Raw genomic sequence first — 14552 nt, forward strand, 5'->3', positions numbered from 1 at the left:
TGCTAGGGGAGGCACCGCCTCCCCTTGCCTACTATACCCAACACCCATGTGCATCATCCTTTTCTCTGGCCTTTGACAAGTGCCACCTTGCCCTGCTCCTAGCCTAGATGGATTACCTCTGACCATTCTTTTTTTAAAAATCTGAATACAGTATTTTGCAGGATGGCTCAATCAAGGTTTGGATGGTGTTTTGTAGATACATGGACCAGTACAATATAAATGCTAAATATAGCATGAAAAAATTTCATATTTTTATATATTTGGATTGTGTTGCTGAGACTGAAGCAATTCACTTTAAATTATAACTCTTACGTAAATTGCAGTAAATGTGGTTGAGTAACAGGATACATTAATAACTAACCATTTTATATCAGATTTACATTATACCTTGCTGCCAATTCCTTTCATCTAATTTACGATAACTGGTGATGCAATAGGGAGATTAGATAGAAGTGTCTTTGTTGCAGTTTTCACAGAACTACAAGTCACTTCCCTTCTCCACCCCACCGTGCCTAAAGGGCATTGAGTGAGATTTAAGGCTGGAAATCTTTTTTCCTGCTGAGCATGAAGATCAATAGAAACTGATTTCTTAGACTGAGAGGAAGCTAGTCTTATGAATGGTGATTCAGATGCTGGTTTACCATGAGTCTTACCGACCTTTACAAAATCCCCTTCGTCCTACCTACCTGTCATTGGTAGAACGAGGGGGCAGTTCCTTTATGACTTTTGGATTAGCTCATGTTTCAGAGGGGTTGGTCACTCAGCTCCTACCCAGTCATAGGTTGGCTTTGCTAAGACAAAGGCTATGTCTACACTACAGCATGTTGTAGTGCTCACTCAATGTGGAGAGAGAATATACAACAGCTTTTTGTCCCAAGTTATAACTTCCACACACTGGTTTGTGATAAAGCAAAAGTAAATTTATTAACTACAAAAGATAGATTTAAAGTGATTATAAGGAACAGGAAACAGATCCAAACAGGTTACCTAGAAAATAAACAAAAACGCAATCTAAGCTTAATATACTAAAGAGATTGGATATAAGCAGCAAATTCTCACCCAAAATGATGATTTAAGGTGGCTTCAGGCTCTTAAGGGGCAAGCTGCACTTGCTTGCAGCTTAAAAACCCAAGGCGTACCTTTCACAGGCTAGAAATCCCTCTACTCTGGGTTCAGCACTTCCCCCAATACAGTCTTTGTTTCTCAGGTGTTTCCAAGAATCTCCTCTGGGCAGTCAGTGAAGAACCACGATGATGTCACTCTCCTGCCTTATATAACTTTTGCATAGGGCGGGAACCCTTTGTCTCCAAGCTTGGAGCCCATGCCCCATCAGTGGAAAAACACTGGTATTCCAAGATGGAGTCCAGTACCAGGTGATCTGGTCACATGCACCTGTAATGTCATAGCAGCCTTGACTCAGAAGCTGTTTAGTGTCCTCAGGAAGGCCTCCCAGTAGGAGATTAGCCTCTTCTAAGACCTATTGTTTTCTCTAATGGCCCTTCCCAGCCAGCCATCTAGACTGAGTGTATTCTGCCTAGTGGGTGCTCTCCATGTGTAAACATATTTGTAATACAGATACACAGTCAATATTCCTAACTTCAGATACAAAAATGATAGATACATACAAATAGGATAATCAGGTTCAGTAAATCATAACCTTTTCAGTGATATCTAACATGACCTATCTTATATAAAATACATCATAATTATCCCATAATCAATCATAATAATATTACTGTGAAGAATATGGGGTGTAATGTCACAGGGGTTTCCCTTTCACCATCCAGAGCCTTTCCTCCCTACAGTGAACAGCTCTGGCTTTGGGGAGCTGCTGAAGCCCTTCCCTGCTCCCAGAGCCTGTCACCGCAGCATGTAGCGATCTACACGCTGTTGCATGTGTTGGGTAGTGTAGATATAGAAATAAAGAATTGAAACTTTTTTTTTAATTCCAAGGCTCAAAGAAAAATGAATTCTAGAAATAATCCTTCTGCATATTTTCAACCACCAGAAGATCTCAAACATATAAAAAAGTCTCCAATGAAATGAATTTACATGGCAAGAATGTGTAAGTTGTAAACGTTTTAAGATGTGATATGTAAAGATTTTATTTTCTGTGCTTAATGTTACATTAATTTGATTTGGTGAAGCATCTGAGGCCATTGGTTATTTTAAAGGCATTTGAATGTGGACTTGCAAATGTTCAAAAATACAGGAGTCCACTTGACCGCTAGAGCCGGTAGAGAAGGAAGCATTGAGTGTGTCCTCTTCCATTGTTATCTATCATACTGGAAGTAAAAAAGAATGGAAAAGTCACCAGAGCACTGTTAGCCAAATACACAGCAACCTTTATGATACTGAGTTAACACTGTTTGCAATGTGTTCAGTTATCCCTAGCCTCTGTTTGCCAGAAGCTGAGAATAGGTGATGGGATGGATCACTTGATTACCTGTTCCGTTCATTCCCTCTGGGGCACCAGGCATTGGCCGCTATCAGAAGACAGGATACGGGGCTTAATGGACCTTTGATCTGACCAGTATGGCCATTTTTATCCACATAATAATATAACAATTCAAGGAAAGAGTAAGTTGCTAAAAGATAATGGCAACACACACCAAGATCCTGCATTCCTTTGTATGCAGAACTTCTCCCGAACAGGAGTTCTGAGTCTGCAAGTGACGGTAAGACACCAGCCTGGAACAACTGGAGCATTTCAGATAGAAGCAGCTACTCCATCACTGAAAGCAAATTCTTCAGCACCACATCTGCCTCTGTAGAAAATGCCACTGATCAAATTTTCTGAGAAGGCACCACTCTGCAGTCTAACATGAAACTGACAGGAAGGATAGTCTTGGGGTTAAGGCATTGCCATGGCACTTAGAATATATGGGTTCAATTCCTGGCACTTCCATAGATTTCCTTGGTAACCTTGAGCAAGTCATATAAGGCAGGATCCAAAACAATTGATGAAAGTGATTTGAGTACACTTTGGATCAGGCCTTTAATCTCTCTCTGCCACAGCTCCTGCCAAATGGGTTAATACTAATTCCCTGTCACTAACATCTGTGAAGCACCGACATGCTGTGGTGGGAGGCCATATAAATGGATAAAACAGATTTATTGCTGTGGTTTTTCAAATAAAGTAACTGAGTTTGTTCTTCACTTTAGATTCAGCAAAGGGAAGTTTGATAGTTGCCTTTAAAGCACATGGCTTGGAAATTTAACAAATGAAAACATAAAGTATGAAGTGTTCCATAGGAGGACCCAGACACTAACTACTGTTAGAAGTTGAATGGAGCTTTGTAAATCCCTGAACAAACAAAAATTTTTATAGCCCCTTTTTGTGCCAGAGCTTTACAATCACTAAAGGCATGTCTACACTTGCCATTTAAAGCGCAACCCCCCCACCCGCAAAAAAAGGGTTACTCACTTCTCGTAACTCTTGTTTTTCGAGATGTGTTGTTCATGTCCATTCCAATCAGGTGTGTGCACGCACACGTGCACGATGGTTGGAAGATTTTTCCCTTAGCATCTGTCGGGCCGGCTTGGGCACCCCCTGGAGTGGCGCCTTCATGGCGCTCAATATAGAGCCTGCCAACCCGCTACCCCTTCAGTTCCTTCTTTCTGGCTACTCTGACAGAAGGGTAGGAGGGTGGGTATTTGAATGGACATAAACAACACAACTTGAAGAACCACCATTACAAGAAATGAGTAATGTTTTTTTCTTCTTCGAGTACTTGTTCATGTCCATTTCAATCAGGTGACTCCCAAGCGAAGTTCAGGAGGTGGGATTGAAGCTGTCCACTGACTGGAGTACTTCTCTTCCGAAGGCCACATCAGCTCTGGCCTGCTGGGTAGTCGCATAATGCATGGTGAAAGTGTGTATGGAGGACCATGTCATGGCTCTGCAAATTTCCTGGGTGGGAACCTGAGCCAGAAACGCTGTTGATGAAGTCTGAACCCTGGTAGAGTGCGCAGTGATGGGTGGTTCGGGAACATCTGCCAGGTCATAGCACTCACGGATACAGGACATGATCCATGACGAGATGCATTGGGACGAAATGGGCTGACCTTTCATCCTGTCTGCCGCTGCCACAAACAACTGGACTGACTTTCTGAACAGTTTCGTTCTCTTGATGTAAAAGGCCAGCACCCTGCAGACATCCAGAGAGTGCAGTCTCTGCTCCCTGCCGCTGGAATGAGGTTTAGGGTAGAAAACCAGGAGGAAGATGTCCTGGTTGATGTGAAACTGCGAGACGATCTTCAGGAGGAAAGCAGGGTGAGGCCTGAGCTGAACCTTATCCTTACAGAACACGATGTAGGGAGGGTCTGATGTCACGGCCCTGAGCTCAGACACCTTCCTGAACAAGGTTATTGCTACCAGGAATACGACCTTGTAAGAGAAGTAGAGCAGGGAGCATGTTTCTAAAGGCTCAAAAGGGGGCCCCAGGAGCCTTGAAAGGACCAAGCTGAGGTCCCAGGCAGGGACCGGCTGACGGACGTGAGGGTATAACCTGTCGAGCCCCTTCAGGAATTGGCTGACCATGGAGTTAGCAAATACCGAGTGGCCCTGCATGCCCGGGTGGAAGGATCTATTCTTGATTGTAGATGTGCCAGAGAAAGAAGCCAGACAGCAGAGGGTTTTAAAAAATGCTGTGAAAGAAACAAGAAAGTAATGGGGCTGCTGGGACATGAATCAGTGCATCAAAGGACACTGAAAAGGGACCCAGAATGTCTTTTTCTCATACCCCCCCCCGACCTATCGAGAGCGCTGCACTGTGGGATAGCTGCCCTAGAGCACTGCTCTCATCGGTGATGCAAGTGCTGCTAAGGCAAACGCTCTCTGAAGCCTTGAAGAATTAAGTGAGTACACAAACCAGCGCTTTACTTTCACTGGTTCCCTATCACCGGTGAAACTTACAGTGCAAAAACTCTGCAAGTGTAGACATACCCTAAGTTACAGGTCTGAGTTATTTGTTACTTCCAGGCCATCAAAGCTGATGGAAATAATACTGTGTATCTATATTTAATCACAGAAAAATAAGGGGCATTCCTGATCTATTTATATGAGGGTTTTTCCTGGTGATCTAAGCACTAATGTCAACAAGCAAATAATCAAACGTACTGTACATACCATATTTCTTCTGCTTTGGCTTCCTGTACAATTGTGACATTAACACAGTTTTGAGAGAAGTGCATGAAAGCTTTGGGTATATGGCCTGAGTTTCAAATACAGTAGCAGTTTCATATGACCTTTCGTTCTGTCTTGTGTTGGGAAGGGCACGGACTAGGTAGTCTGGTAGGTCTTTACCATCTCTAGCTTCTGGGATCCCATGCAGCTTCTCTTTTGTTTACTTACCATGTCATAGAGGTACAGTGCATTTCTTACTGCTGTACACACTGCTGCGGTCCAGCACTGGCAAGTAGGTTGCAACCACTATGCAGTAGCTGACTTCAGGTTTCAAATCTTCTATTATTACAATTTTGTCTGTTCCTTCATACACCAGTATTTTGTTTTTCTGCATATAGGGGGAGGGGGAAAATCACAATCAATATGCTCCTGTGATAAGTATTTCTATGGCATGGCTTCGTTAAGGACAGCAGCTCTGTACAGCCATGTGTAGGATGTACGAGAGCCAACAACAGTATGTAAATAAAATCATTTATTAGCTTGTAGCATCCAAAAAGACTTAGAAAGACAGAGCCCCTCCGCAAAGAGCTCATTTAGGAATGATAAAGGAGAGCTGAAACACACTAACAAAGAGATAGGATAAAGGTTGGTGACACAATAATAAAGTCATGAATTATTTTCTGAAACCTCTACATTCATTTAGTTATGCACAAGCAAATCTGGAGGGTTAATTCAATTGTAAACAGAGGCTGTGCTAGCCCAGTGAGGGCCCTAAGCAGAAATATTTTTTGCCCTCTCCCCCGCCCACATACTAATAAACTTATTAAATAGTCCACGTTAAATGAGAAAGCGAATGGGGGCCCCCTTGAGCTGGTCGGGGCCCTAAGCAATTGCCCTTCTTATGTCTAGCGCCGGCTCTATTAAAACAGGAGGGGTTTGCACAGGCTTGCGTAATTAAATTTTTAGAAGTACAATGTGTACTTGAACATGCACTTACTTCATCTAGCATGTTGCTGATTAGAAACACTCGATAGGATACATCATAATAGCTTGTCATTGGTATCTTGCTGCCTCTTCTCCTTGTATAAGGTGAATTTGGAGGCTGGAGCTTTAATTTTATGGATTTGTTTCTAGGAGTCACATTTACTGATGGAGGTCCTATTTTTGCTAGAGTAATAAACAAAAATATGAAAATAATTATAACTGATTAATACTTACCTCACAGTCCTGAATTGTAAGCAATTGGGGGGAAAATAGACCATCAAATAATTTAATTTGTAATGTTACTATCTTTGTATAGTGGCATCATGCTAGTAAAGCAGTACTTACAGCTGATGGGTTGCTTTTAAGGTTTTTTTTTTTTAAATAGTGCAAAGTTTTAATTTACAAACATGAGAAATATCAGCTCAAAAGATGAAAACTTGTGAAAGTTTGGTAAAATTCCATGTTGCTGTTCACAAGGTATATTTGTTGTAAGCAAAAGGGAATTTTCATGAGCTAGGACTTTCAGAATTGTCTGTGTGTTTGGATTACTCAAAATGGCTACCTCAAAAACAACTGTCTTGCCATGGACATAGTCCTCAGTGAGGACAGGAGCTTTTGACATATTTGAAAAACATTTGGGTTTTTAAATAGCTACAGGTTAAATCTTGTACCATTCCCAATGACATGGTAAAGCAGAATCAACCCAACGTTTTTTCTTTTTTGGGTGGGTGAGTGGAGTCGGAGTGGGAAGGTGAGCATAGGTGATGGAAGGAAGGTGCTGCAGCATCCCCGGCTTGAAGTGGCTTCCATTATACATGGGGTTTACAGCTGGGTTCAATGGCGCTCAGCACCCCCACTCTAAAAGTTGTTCCACCACCCCTGAAAGAGAAACAGGTGAATATGTTCCATCACCCAAGCTACTGTCATAAAATACTAATCTCTGGGACAAAGCTTAGTCTCAGTCACAAGCAAATGGTTAAGGAAAACCTCAGTCCCTTACATTGTAATGAGGATTGTTCAGTCTGACTGTTAGCATACAGATGTTCAGGCCCGTCTGTAAAGGCCTATACTCTAAGAATTTAGGAGTATTCTTATCACTTGGATAGTTCTAGAGGTATAAAAGAAACAATCAAAATCACTGTCTGCTGGCGTAAGGTCCTTCTCTTACTGTGACAGTCTGAGGCCCTGTTCTGAAGCTAAAGTCTCTGGCTAAGCAGCGGAGGCAGCCATAAGCTGGGAAGCGACCGGTCACCTCCTCACATTCCAAACTAGTCACATTGAAATAAGGTGCTATTGGGCTGTTAGGAGTACAATCCTGTCCTGATAATGCCTGTCGCCTCCAGAGAAAGGGAAGTGCCTAGAAGATGTAAAAGGAAACTTAGTTTGATAGCATCCTGTCTGGCAAGAACTCACTTATCAATAGCTGGGATGTGAAATTCTCATTTCTTTGTTGTTCTATCACTGTAGTCCCCATTTCCCTATTGTTTGTCTGTATAATCTCTGTCTGGTTCTGTGATTGTTTCTGTCTGCTGTATAATTAATTTTGCTGAGTGTAAACAAATTAAGGTGGTGGGATATAATTGGTTAAATAATCATGTTACAATATTTTAGGATTCAGAGTAGCAGCCGTGTTAGTCTGTATTCGCAAAAAGAAAAGGAGTAATTGTGGCACCTTAGAGACTAACAAATTTATTAGAGCATAAGCTTTCGTGAGCTACAGCTCACTTCATCTAGCTCACGAAAGCTTATGCTCTAATAAATTTGTTAGTCTCTAAGGTGCCACAAGTACTCCTTTTCTTTTTGCGAATATTTTAGAATTGGTTACTTAAATTTCAGTAAAATGATTGGTTAAGGTCCAGCTAAGCAGAACTCAAGTTTTACTATATAGTCTGCAGTCAAATGGAAGAAAAGGGGGGAATGGGAACAGGGAATGGGGATGGGGAAATTGGAATCATGTTTTGCTAAGAGGGGGGAGTAGGAACAGGGACACAGGTAAGGCTCTGTGGTGTCAGAGCTGGGAAGGGGGACACTAAGGAAGGAAACTGGAATCATGCTTGCTGGAAGTTCACCCCAATAAATATTGAATTGTTTGCACCCTTGTACTTCGGGTATTGTTGCTCTCTGTTCATGCGAGAAGGACCAGGGAATTGGGTGAAGGAATAAACCCCCTAACGCTGACTCTCACAGATCCATGAGATCAACTGTACCAATCAAAAGTGAGCTAGAAAAGCATGCTATCACCTCTTCTGTTGCTGCTTCTCTGTATATCATCACTAGAATATATACCGTCAAAAGAAAGTTACAGATACACCAATTTTACCAACTTCTAAATATAAGCTGTAAATCTACAGTGCCAAAACAAAGGTTCATCTGCTATGAACTTCCCTTCAGACTTGTTCCCCTGGCCCCAGGTGGAAGGAAATGCATTAGGAAGAAAGTTCAGCATGCAATTAGGAAACAACACATAGAAGAGATTGCAGTGCAGTAAAGGATGGTGATCACAGCTATACAACAAGCTTTACAAACTGTTCCTTCATTGAAAGATATACTGTGTTCTTGAAGGCACTGAACTTGCACTTGACAGGTACTGGTGTAGACCAGTGGCAGGATGTTCCAGTGCAGCCAATAACTCTTGATGTTCTGCTCCTTTTTTCCATAGCTTAAGGAGGACACATTTCCCCCCTTACTCTCGGGTTTCTCGATCCTTTGTCCAGACCTGGCCATGGTGTTGAATGCTAATGAGAGTGCTTGTTCCAGCTCCATGCCATTTAGTTATCTTGGAGATACCCGTTTCTTAAGTTAAAGAGTGTCAGCCTCTGGTTTCTCAGTTATGTATAGGCAACTAATTAGTACTTGTGTGTACTCAAGCTAAGTGGAATTTTGTATAAAGTATTTGTTTTGTAATAGCAATTTTCTTGAGAATGGTGGATTCCTGAGACCTAGATGTCTGACTATTAATGCTCTGTTTCTGAATAAGGTTCTGACACCTGATGTCTGGATAACACATGCTTCACCCTTGAACTTGTACATCTTTTTGTTGCTCCTCCACCACAACCTGATTTAGCTAACATATCTTCTGCCTACCACCTGATGCAGATTGCATGTTTGTACTGTACAGCAACACGACACAGCTGTTTTATCCTGCATGGAGATTCTTACTTGCTAAAGAAACTGAATTTTACTGACCTTCGTAGTTCAGAGCCACCTAGGAATCTTTCCTCCCCCCCAGCAGTTGAACATTTTCACTATTTCCTCAGCAGCATACTCTAGACAGAAGCATTGAATGTGAGTAGGCTCGGGCTGGTGGTAGTTATATATAGTCCAGTCTCTAGGGAAGTGGGCATCTTCCACAAGCACAAAATGTACCCACTGCCAGCTAGCTCACAGCACAGTTTTGCTAAAGTCACTCTTTTGGCAGAAAAAGGAATTTCCCCATCCTTCTCATAGAATTAACATACTCTGAGATCAATAAGCCAACAACGTGGAGGAGAACAAATTTGACATAACGTGTTCTCTCTTACTATAGAAACCTTTACACTTTGCTGTAGAAGGCTAAAGTCAAAAACATTTAGCACTGTAGAGGGCATCTTCAGTGAGGCCTCTAATTTTGCACCAGCACTTTTGTGTTTGCTGTCAACTATGAGTACAGTACTAAGGCTGCAAACAATTGCAGTCACAAGCAATAGAGCTTAGACTTCTAGCAACCTATTTTGGGGGTACAAATGTGCATTCAGAACAAAAAAGATCATAGCGTGAAACATAAGGTATACCCTAACATTTAAGAATCACAATGTTAACTTGGTCTGCAATGTAATAATAATTTTTCTTTTGTTAAACTTTTAATTATAAAGTGACTATTCAAAATTACAAGTTGTGGGGAAAAAACAGATATCCCTGGAAGAGGGAGCCCATATTTCTGTATACAGAACGGCTAAACACTTTCAGACTTACTTTCCCTCCATGGAGTAAATCTGCTACTGGTGTTCCAATCTGAATGGACTCCAGCTGAAAGAGATTTCACTCTGCCATAATAAGGTTCTCTGATATCAGATGTCTCATGTGTTAGGTCACAAAAAACTTCATAAATACCCCAACATTCTTCTTTATTTTTCCATAGGCTTTGCCCATATCTGTGGATGGGGAGGAAGAAGGAGAGGGAGAGAAGGTATAGACTTTGGTAATTTCTAACCATTGGTTAAGGTTATGGAGGTTCTGACATTATAGTTCCATATCCAGTTGCTGAGCTGCACCCAAACACTAGATATCCTCAGATATCCCATGGCAAATAGCTTTTTCATCCAAGTTGATTGCAGGAAAAGTTGATGTCAAGGTGCTTTTCGAAGTGTATTTACTGCATTTTTCTAAAGGAGACATAAAACTGAAGTGCTGACCACTTCTTGTTATTAAAAACCTACGGCACTTTTTTTCCTCTAGATAAGGGGTGCTAGCTGCAGCCTACTAGATATTTTTCCATGTCAGCAAAATGTCAAATTGCCCATCTAAGGCTTCCTGCGGTTCCAATCAGCAAACGAAGTCTTGTTTCTCACTTCCTATTGCTGGGCACTGTGGCTTAAGTTTTCAAAAGTGACTAGTGATCTAAGGTGCCTCCATGTGGGATGACCTACATGATATGCCAGAGGGAAGGAGCTCAGTATATCTAATAACCAACCCCCTTTAAGGTGTCTCAGAAATTGGACAACTAAAGACTGAGGCACCCAAACGAACTAGTTGCTTTTGAAAATGTAGGCCAGTGAGATAGCACATTCCACCCCAGAGACAATGAGTGATGAAGATGCTCAGCACATTGCAGGGAGTTACTTGACATCACTCTTTGTCAGGTTCTAAAAAGTAATCTTTTGTGCTATTTGTAGCAATTGACTAAGTCACCTCTTTTGAGGTAACAGAGCATGGCTATTCCCCGAACATAGGAAGGAAGAGAAGAGTGAAATTTTTCAGTGAAAAATGCAGATTCAGCAGCAGTGAAACATTTTGCGAATTCTTGTCAATTTCATTGAATGGTCAGGGAAGGGGAAAAACAACACATTCTTTGAAGTCAGAATGTTTCATTTGAACATTTTTGCATTCAATAAGACTTTCAAAATTGCACACTACTTTACTAATAAATAATAATAAAACCATTTGAAAAGCTCAAAACTGAAACAAAACCACTTTGACCCAAAATTAATTTTTCTTTGACTTTTCAGTTTGCCAAATATTTTGCAAAATTTAGTGCCAGTAATAGGGGCCACTTTGACATCCTAGGAAATTGAAGCATTTTAAGTCAATTCACAGGCACAGCTACATCAGCAGTTTCTAGTTTCCCCAATGCCATTTCCTTTGGGTCAACCCAAAACAATTTTGTTCTTTACTTTTTGGTACTGCCAGTGAACTGAAAAAAATCAGTTCTTGCTCAGTTCTACTTCTCAGCCCAGCTATCACAGACATAAAGACAAGCAGGAGCTGGGAGTTCCTCACTATACTTACACTTTGTACTGCACAAAGTAGATAATGTCACCTGAGGCAGCCCTCCCAGGATGCCAATGCAAAGTATTGTTGAAGTTTAATGAGTGAAATTTGACCTTTTGTGGTTTAATTAATTCCTGCAATTCTTGATTTCCTGAAACTAAAGGAAAAGAAACTGCAAATAATAAGTAATAAAGGATAGAAAGCATTTGTTTTAGACACAACAGAACTAAAGTAGTTAAATTGTAATTTGTGGCATTATTTTCTTTTACAGAATAGTGAATTTAGTGCCAGTAAAAGGGGGCACATTGACATCCTAGGAAATTGAAGCATTTTAAGTCAATTCACAGGCACAGCTACATCAGCAGTTTCTAGTTTCCCCAATGCCATCCCACCCACATCTCAACCATAAACTATAAGGATTATTATTGTTAATATTTATTATTTATGCAGTGCCCATATACATGCTAAGGAGTGAGAGGCTCTGCATGTCCGTTGAAAATATTAACATCTTAATGGTCAATCAAGGTTCTATTTGTTGTGCTGGTTTGTGATGTCAACTCCTGTCCAGTAAAAAGTGATCTGAAATTTACCAGTTTATGCCACATAAGAAACTGAGCATTTGTCAAATGGCAACAACAGGGTGGATTTGAGTTAAATCAAATTGATATTGATATTGACATGTTCTTCACAACTCAGAGATAGATGTAGGTTTCATTCTTAGAAGATACGCACTATACATTTTTAAACAGTGATTTATTTTGAAAAAACTTTTCAGATTAGTTTTACAGCTATATCAGAAAATGAATGATTATTTGGTTATTTCATTTACTAAAGGTAATTGAAGCAGATATTTATGAAGTCATTGGGAGGTGAATTATCTCCAATTCAACAGGTTAATCATTAATATTTGGAGGATTTTCTTGCCATGCTGTATTAGGAGAACATCACCAGACAGACATTTAAATTGGTTTATTTAACTAAAACAAACAAAATTAAGTATTCTGGATTTTTTTCTTCAACAGCAAACATATAATATTTTAACAAAACAAGCATATGTCCCTCGCTTCTCACATTTATTTCCAGACTTCTTTTTCTTGTCCAAATCTATTCTGCCCCCAACAATCTTCTATTCATTGAACTTTTTGAAACTTTGCACTTTTAGAGAGAGGTAAGGAATTGGCTCTGTGCACACAAATTTGCAGAGGGACAATAGATTTGAGGTCTGTTATTTCTCACCTCCCTATATTATTTATTTTAAAACATTTTTGCTGTTAACAATTATGTTACCTCTGGAAACACAAATCCACAGTTTGAGAACCTCAAAACTAAGATTCTCTGATGGTATCTTCTAGATTGAGCACGGAGTCCCATTGGGTAGATAGATTAACTGAAATAATCTATACAAAAGCCTGTGGAACCCCATAAGATTGGGTCCCTAATTCATGAACTATTGAAACTCATTTACAAAACTTTTCTTAAACATTACATGAATATATTGTCTCATGCTATAGAATTAGAATTTATAATCCCTATTCCATGATGACAGGTTTCAGAGTAGCCCTGTATTCACAAAAAGAAAAGGAGTAAGTGTGGCACTATTCTGTCTCTGTGGCACTTTAGAGACTAAGAAATGTATTTGAGTATAAGCTTTCGTGAGCTACAGCTCACTTCATTGGATGCATTCAGTGGACATTGATGCATTCCATGATGAGATATCTTTGAGCTATAATGTATCTTAATTAAAACTATCTTTAGATAGGTTTTTTCCTCAAAAAGCATTGTATCAAAAAATCCGATTTAAATAAAAAACAATCCAATTTTTTTTATTTAAAAAAAATAATAATTGATTTTTATCCATCCTGGGCAACAATTTTCCTGCTAATCTGAACCAGTTAACAAGCCTCAAAAGCATCCAATTTCCCTCTTTCAGTGTTACAGCCAGACTACCTATTCTAGCATTATAACAGAATGAACTAAAAACACATTAGTTAAAGTGACTGATGATACAGCTATAAAATGATTTTTAATGGGAAACATTTGTCTTAGCTTCTAATTCAGAACCTTGCAAGACAATAAAACCAACTAACATTTGGAAATGACAAAACTTTATACATTTGTGAAAACACCTAGAGATCCTGACTGAGTCATTTGTCCAGATTCATTAAGAAAACCCAACATTGCCTCCACATCAAAAGAACTAGAAGTGTTTACTTACCAGTTACACCAGTCCAAAGCAAATGTATCAATAAGTACAGGGGGTAGTGTTTAATCAGCATGGTTAGAAGAGCAGCTGCATGGATGGAGAGCATCTCTGTAGCTCTTGGTCATATATAACCAAATGTACTTTAAAAAGGAAAAAGAAAAGGAGTACTTGTGGCACCTTAGAGACTAACAAATTTATTAGAGCATAAGACTAACACGGCTGCTACTCTGAAACCTTTAAAAAGGAAGTGTGTGTCGTTCATAAGTATCATTGTTCCATATTTAGTTCCCCTTTCGTTGGAGATCCACACGCCCATTAGCAAGGGTAGGTTTGGGCCATGGGTGGGGGCAGGAGTTGACAAGACCCTAGGAGTTGGAGGAGACAAGGTGACATGGCCCGAATTGGGTCTCCCTGCCGCAGGCTCCTTGGCCTTGGACGGGAGAGAGTGATCCCTCTCTGGACTCTTCTTTTTCTGGGGCACCGGGTGCCTCACAGAAGATAGTCTGTGGGTGGAGCCATGGCGGAGCTGTGACTTCTTGGGATCCTTCCTCGGCACTGGCTCGTGCACCGTAGGCACCGGAGAGGAGGTGCTGGGCGTGGGGTCTGCTGACCCTGGTCAGATTGTGGCTGGAGTGCTGCCTCCATTAGGAAGGTCCTTGAGCCTTTGATCCCGGTCTTTTAAGGTCCTAGGGCGGAATCCCTTGCAAATTCTGCACCTCTCCTTCTGGTGGTTCTCCCTGAGATATCATGGACAGGAAGAGTGTGGGTCAC

The 14552-nt window shown here is 40.6% G+C and overlaps 1 protein-coding gene across 1 annotated transcript; it reads right to left on the reverse strand.

Annotated features, from left to right (window-relative positions):
* Nucleotides 1–5261: 5261 nt before the first annotated feature.
* Nucleotides 5262–13998, reverse strand: IL22RA2 (interleukin 22 receptor subunit alpha 2). The gene is made up of 5 exons (XM_038396748.2): nt 13794–13998; nt 11597–11735; nt 10064–10242; nt 6126–6295; nt 5262–5516 (listed from the first exon to the last, which is right to left on the reverse strand). The coding sequence occupies exons 1-5, from the start codon at nt 13885–13887 to the stop codon at nt 5361–5363; spliced, it is 738 nt and encodes a 245-aa protein (XP_038252676.1). The 5' UTR covers nt 13888–13998; the 3' UTR covers nt 5262–5360.
* Nucleotides 13999–14552: the final 554 nt, after the last annotated feature.

The sequence above is a fragment of the Dermochelys coriacea genome, chromosome 3, assembly GCF_009764565.3.
Source record: "Dermochelys coriacea isolate rDerCor1 chromosome 3, rDerCor1.pri.v4, whole genome shotgun sequence".
NCBI classification, from domain to species: domain Eukaryota; kingdom Metazoa; phylum Chordata; order Testudines; family Dermochelyidae; genus Dermochelys; species Dermochelys coriacea.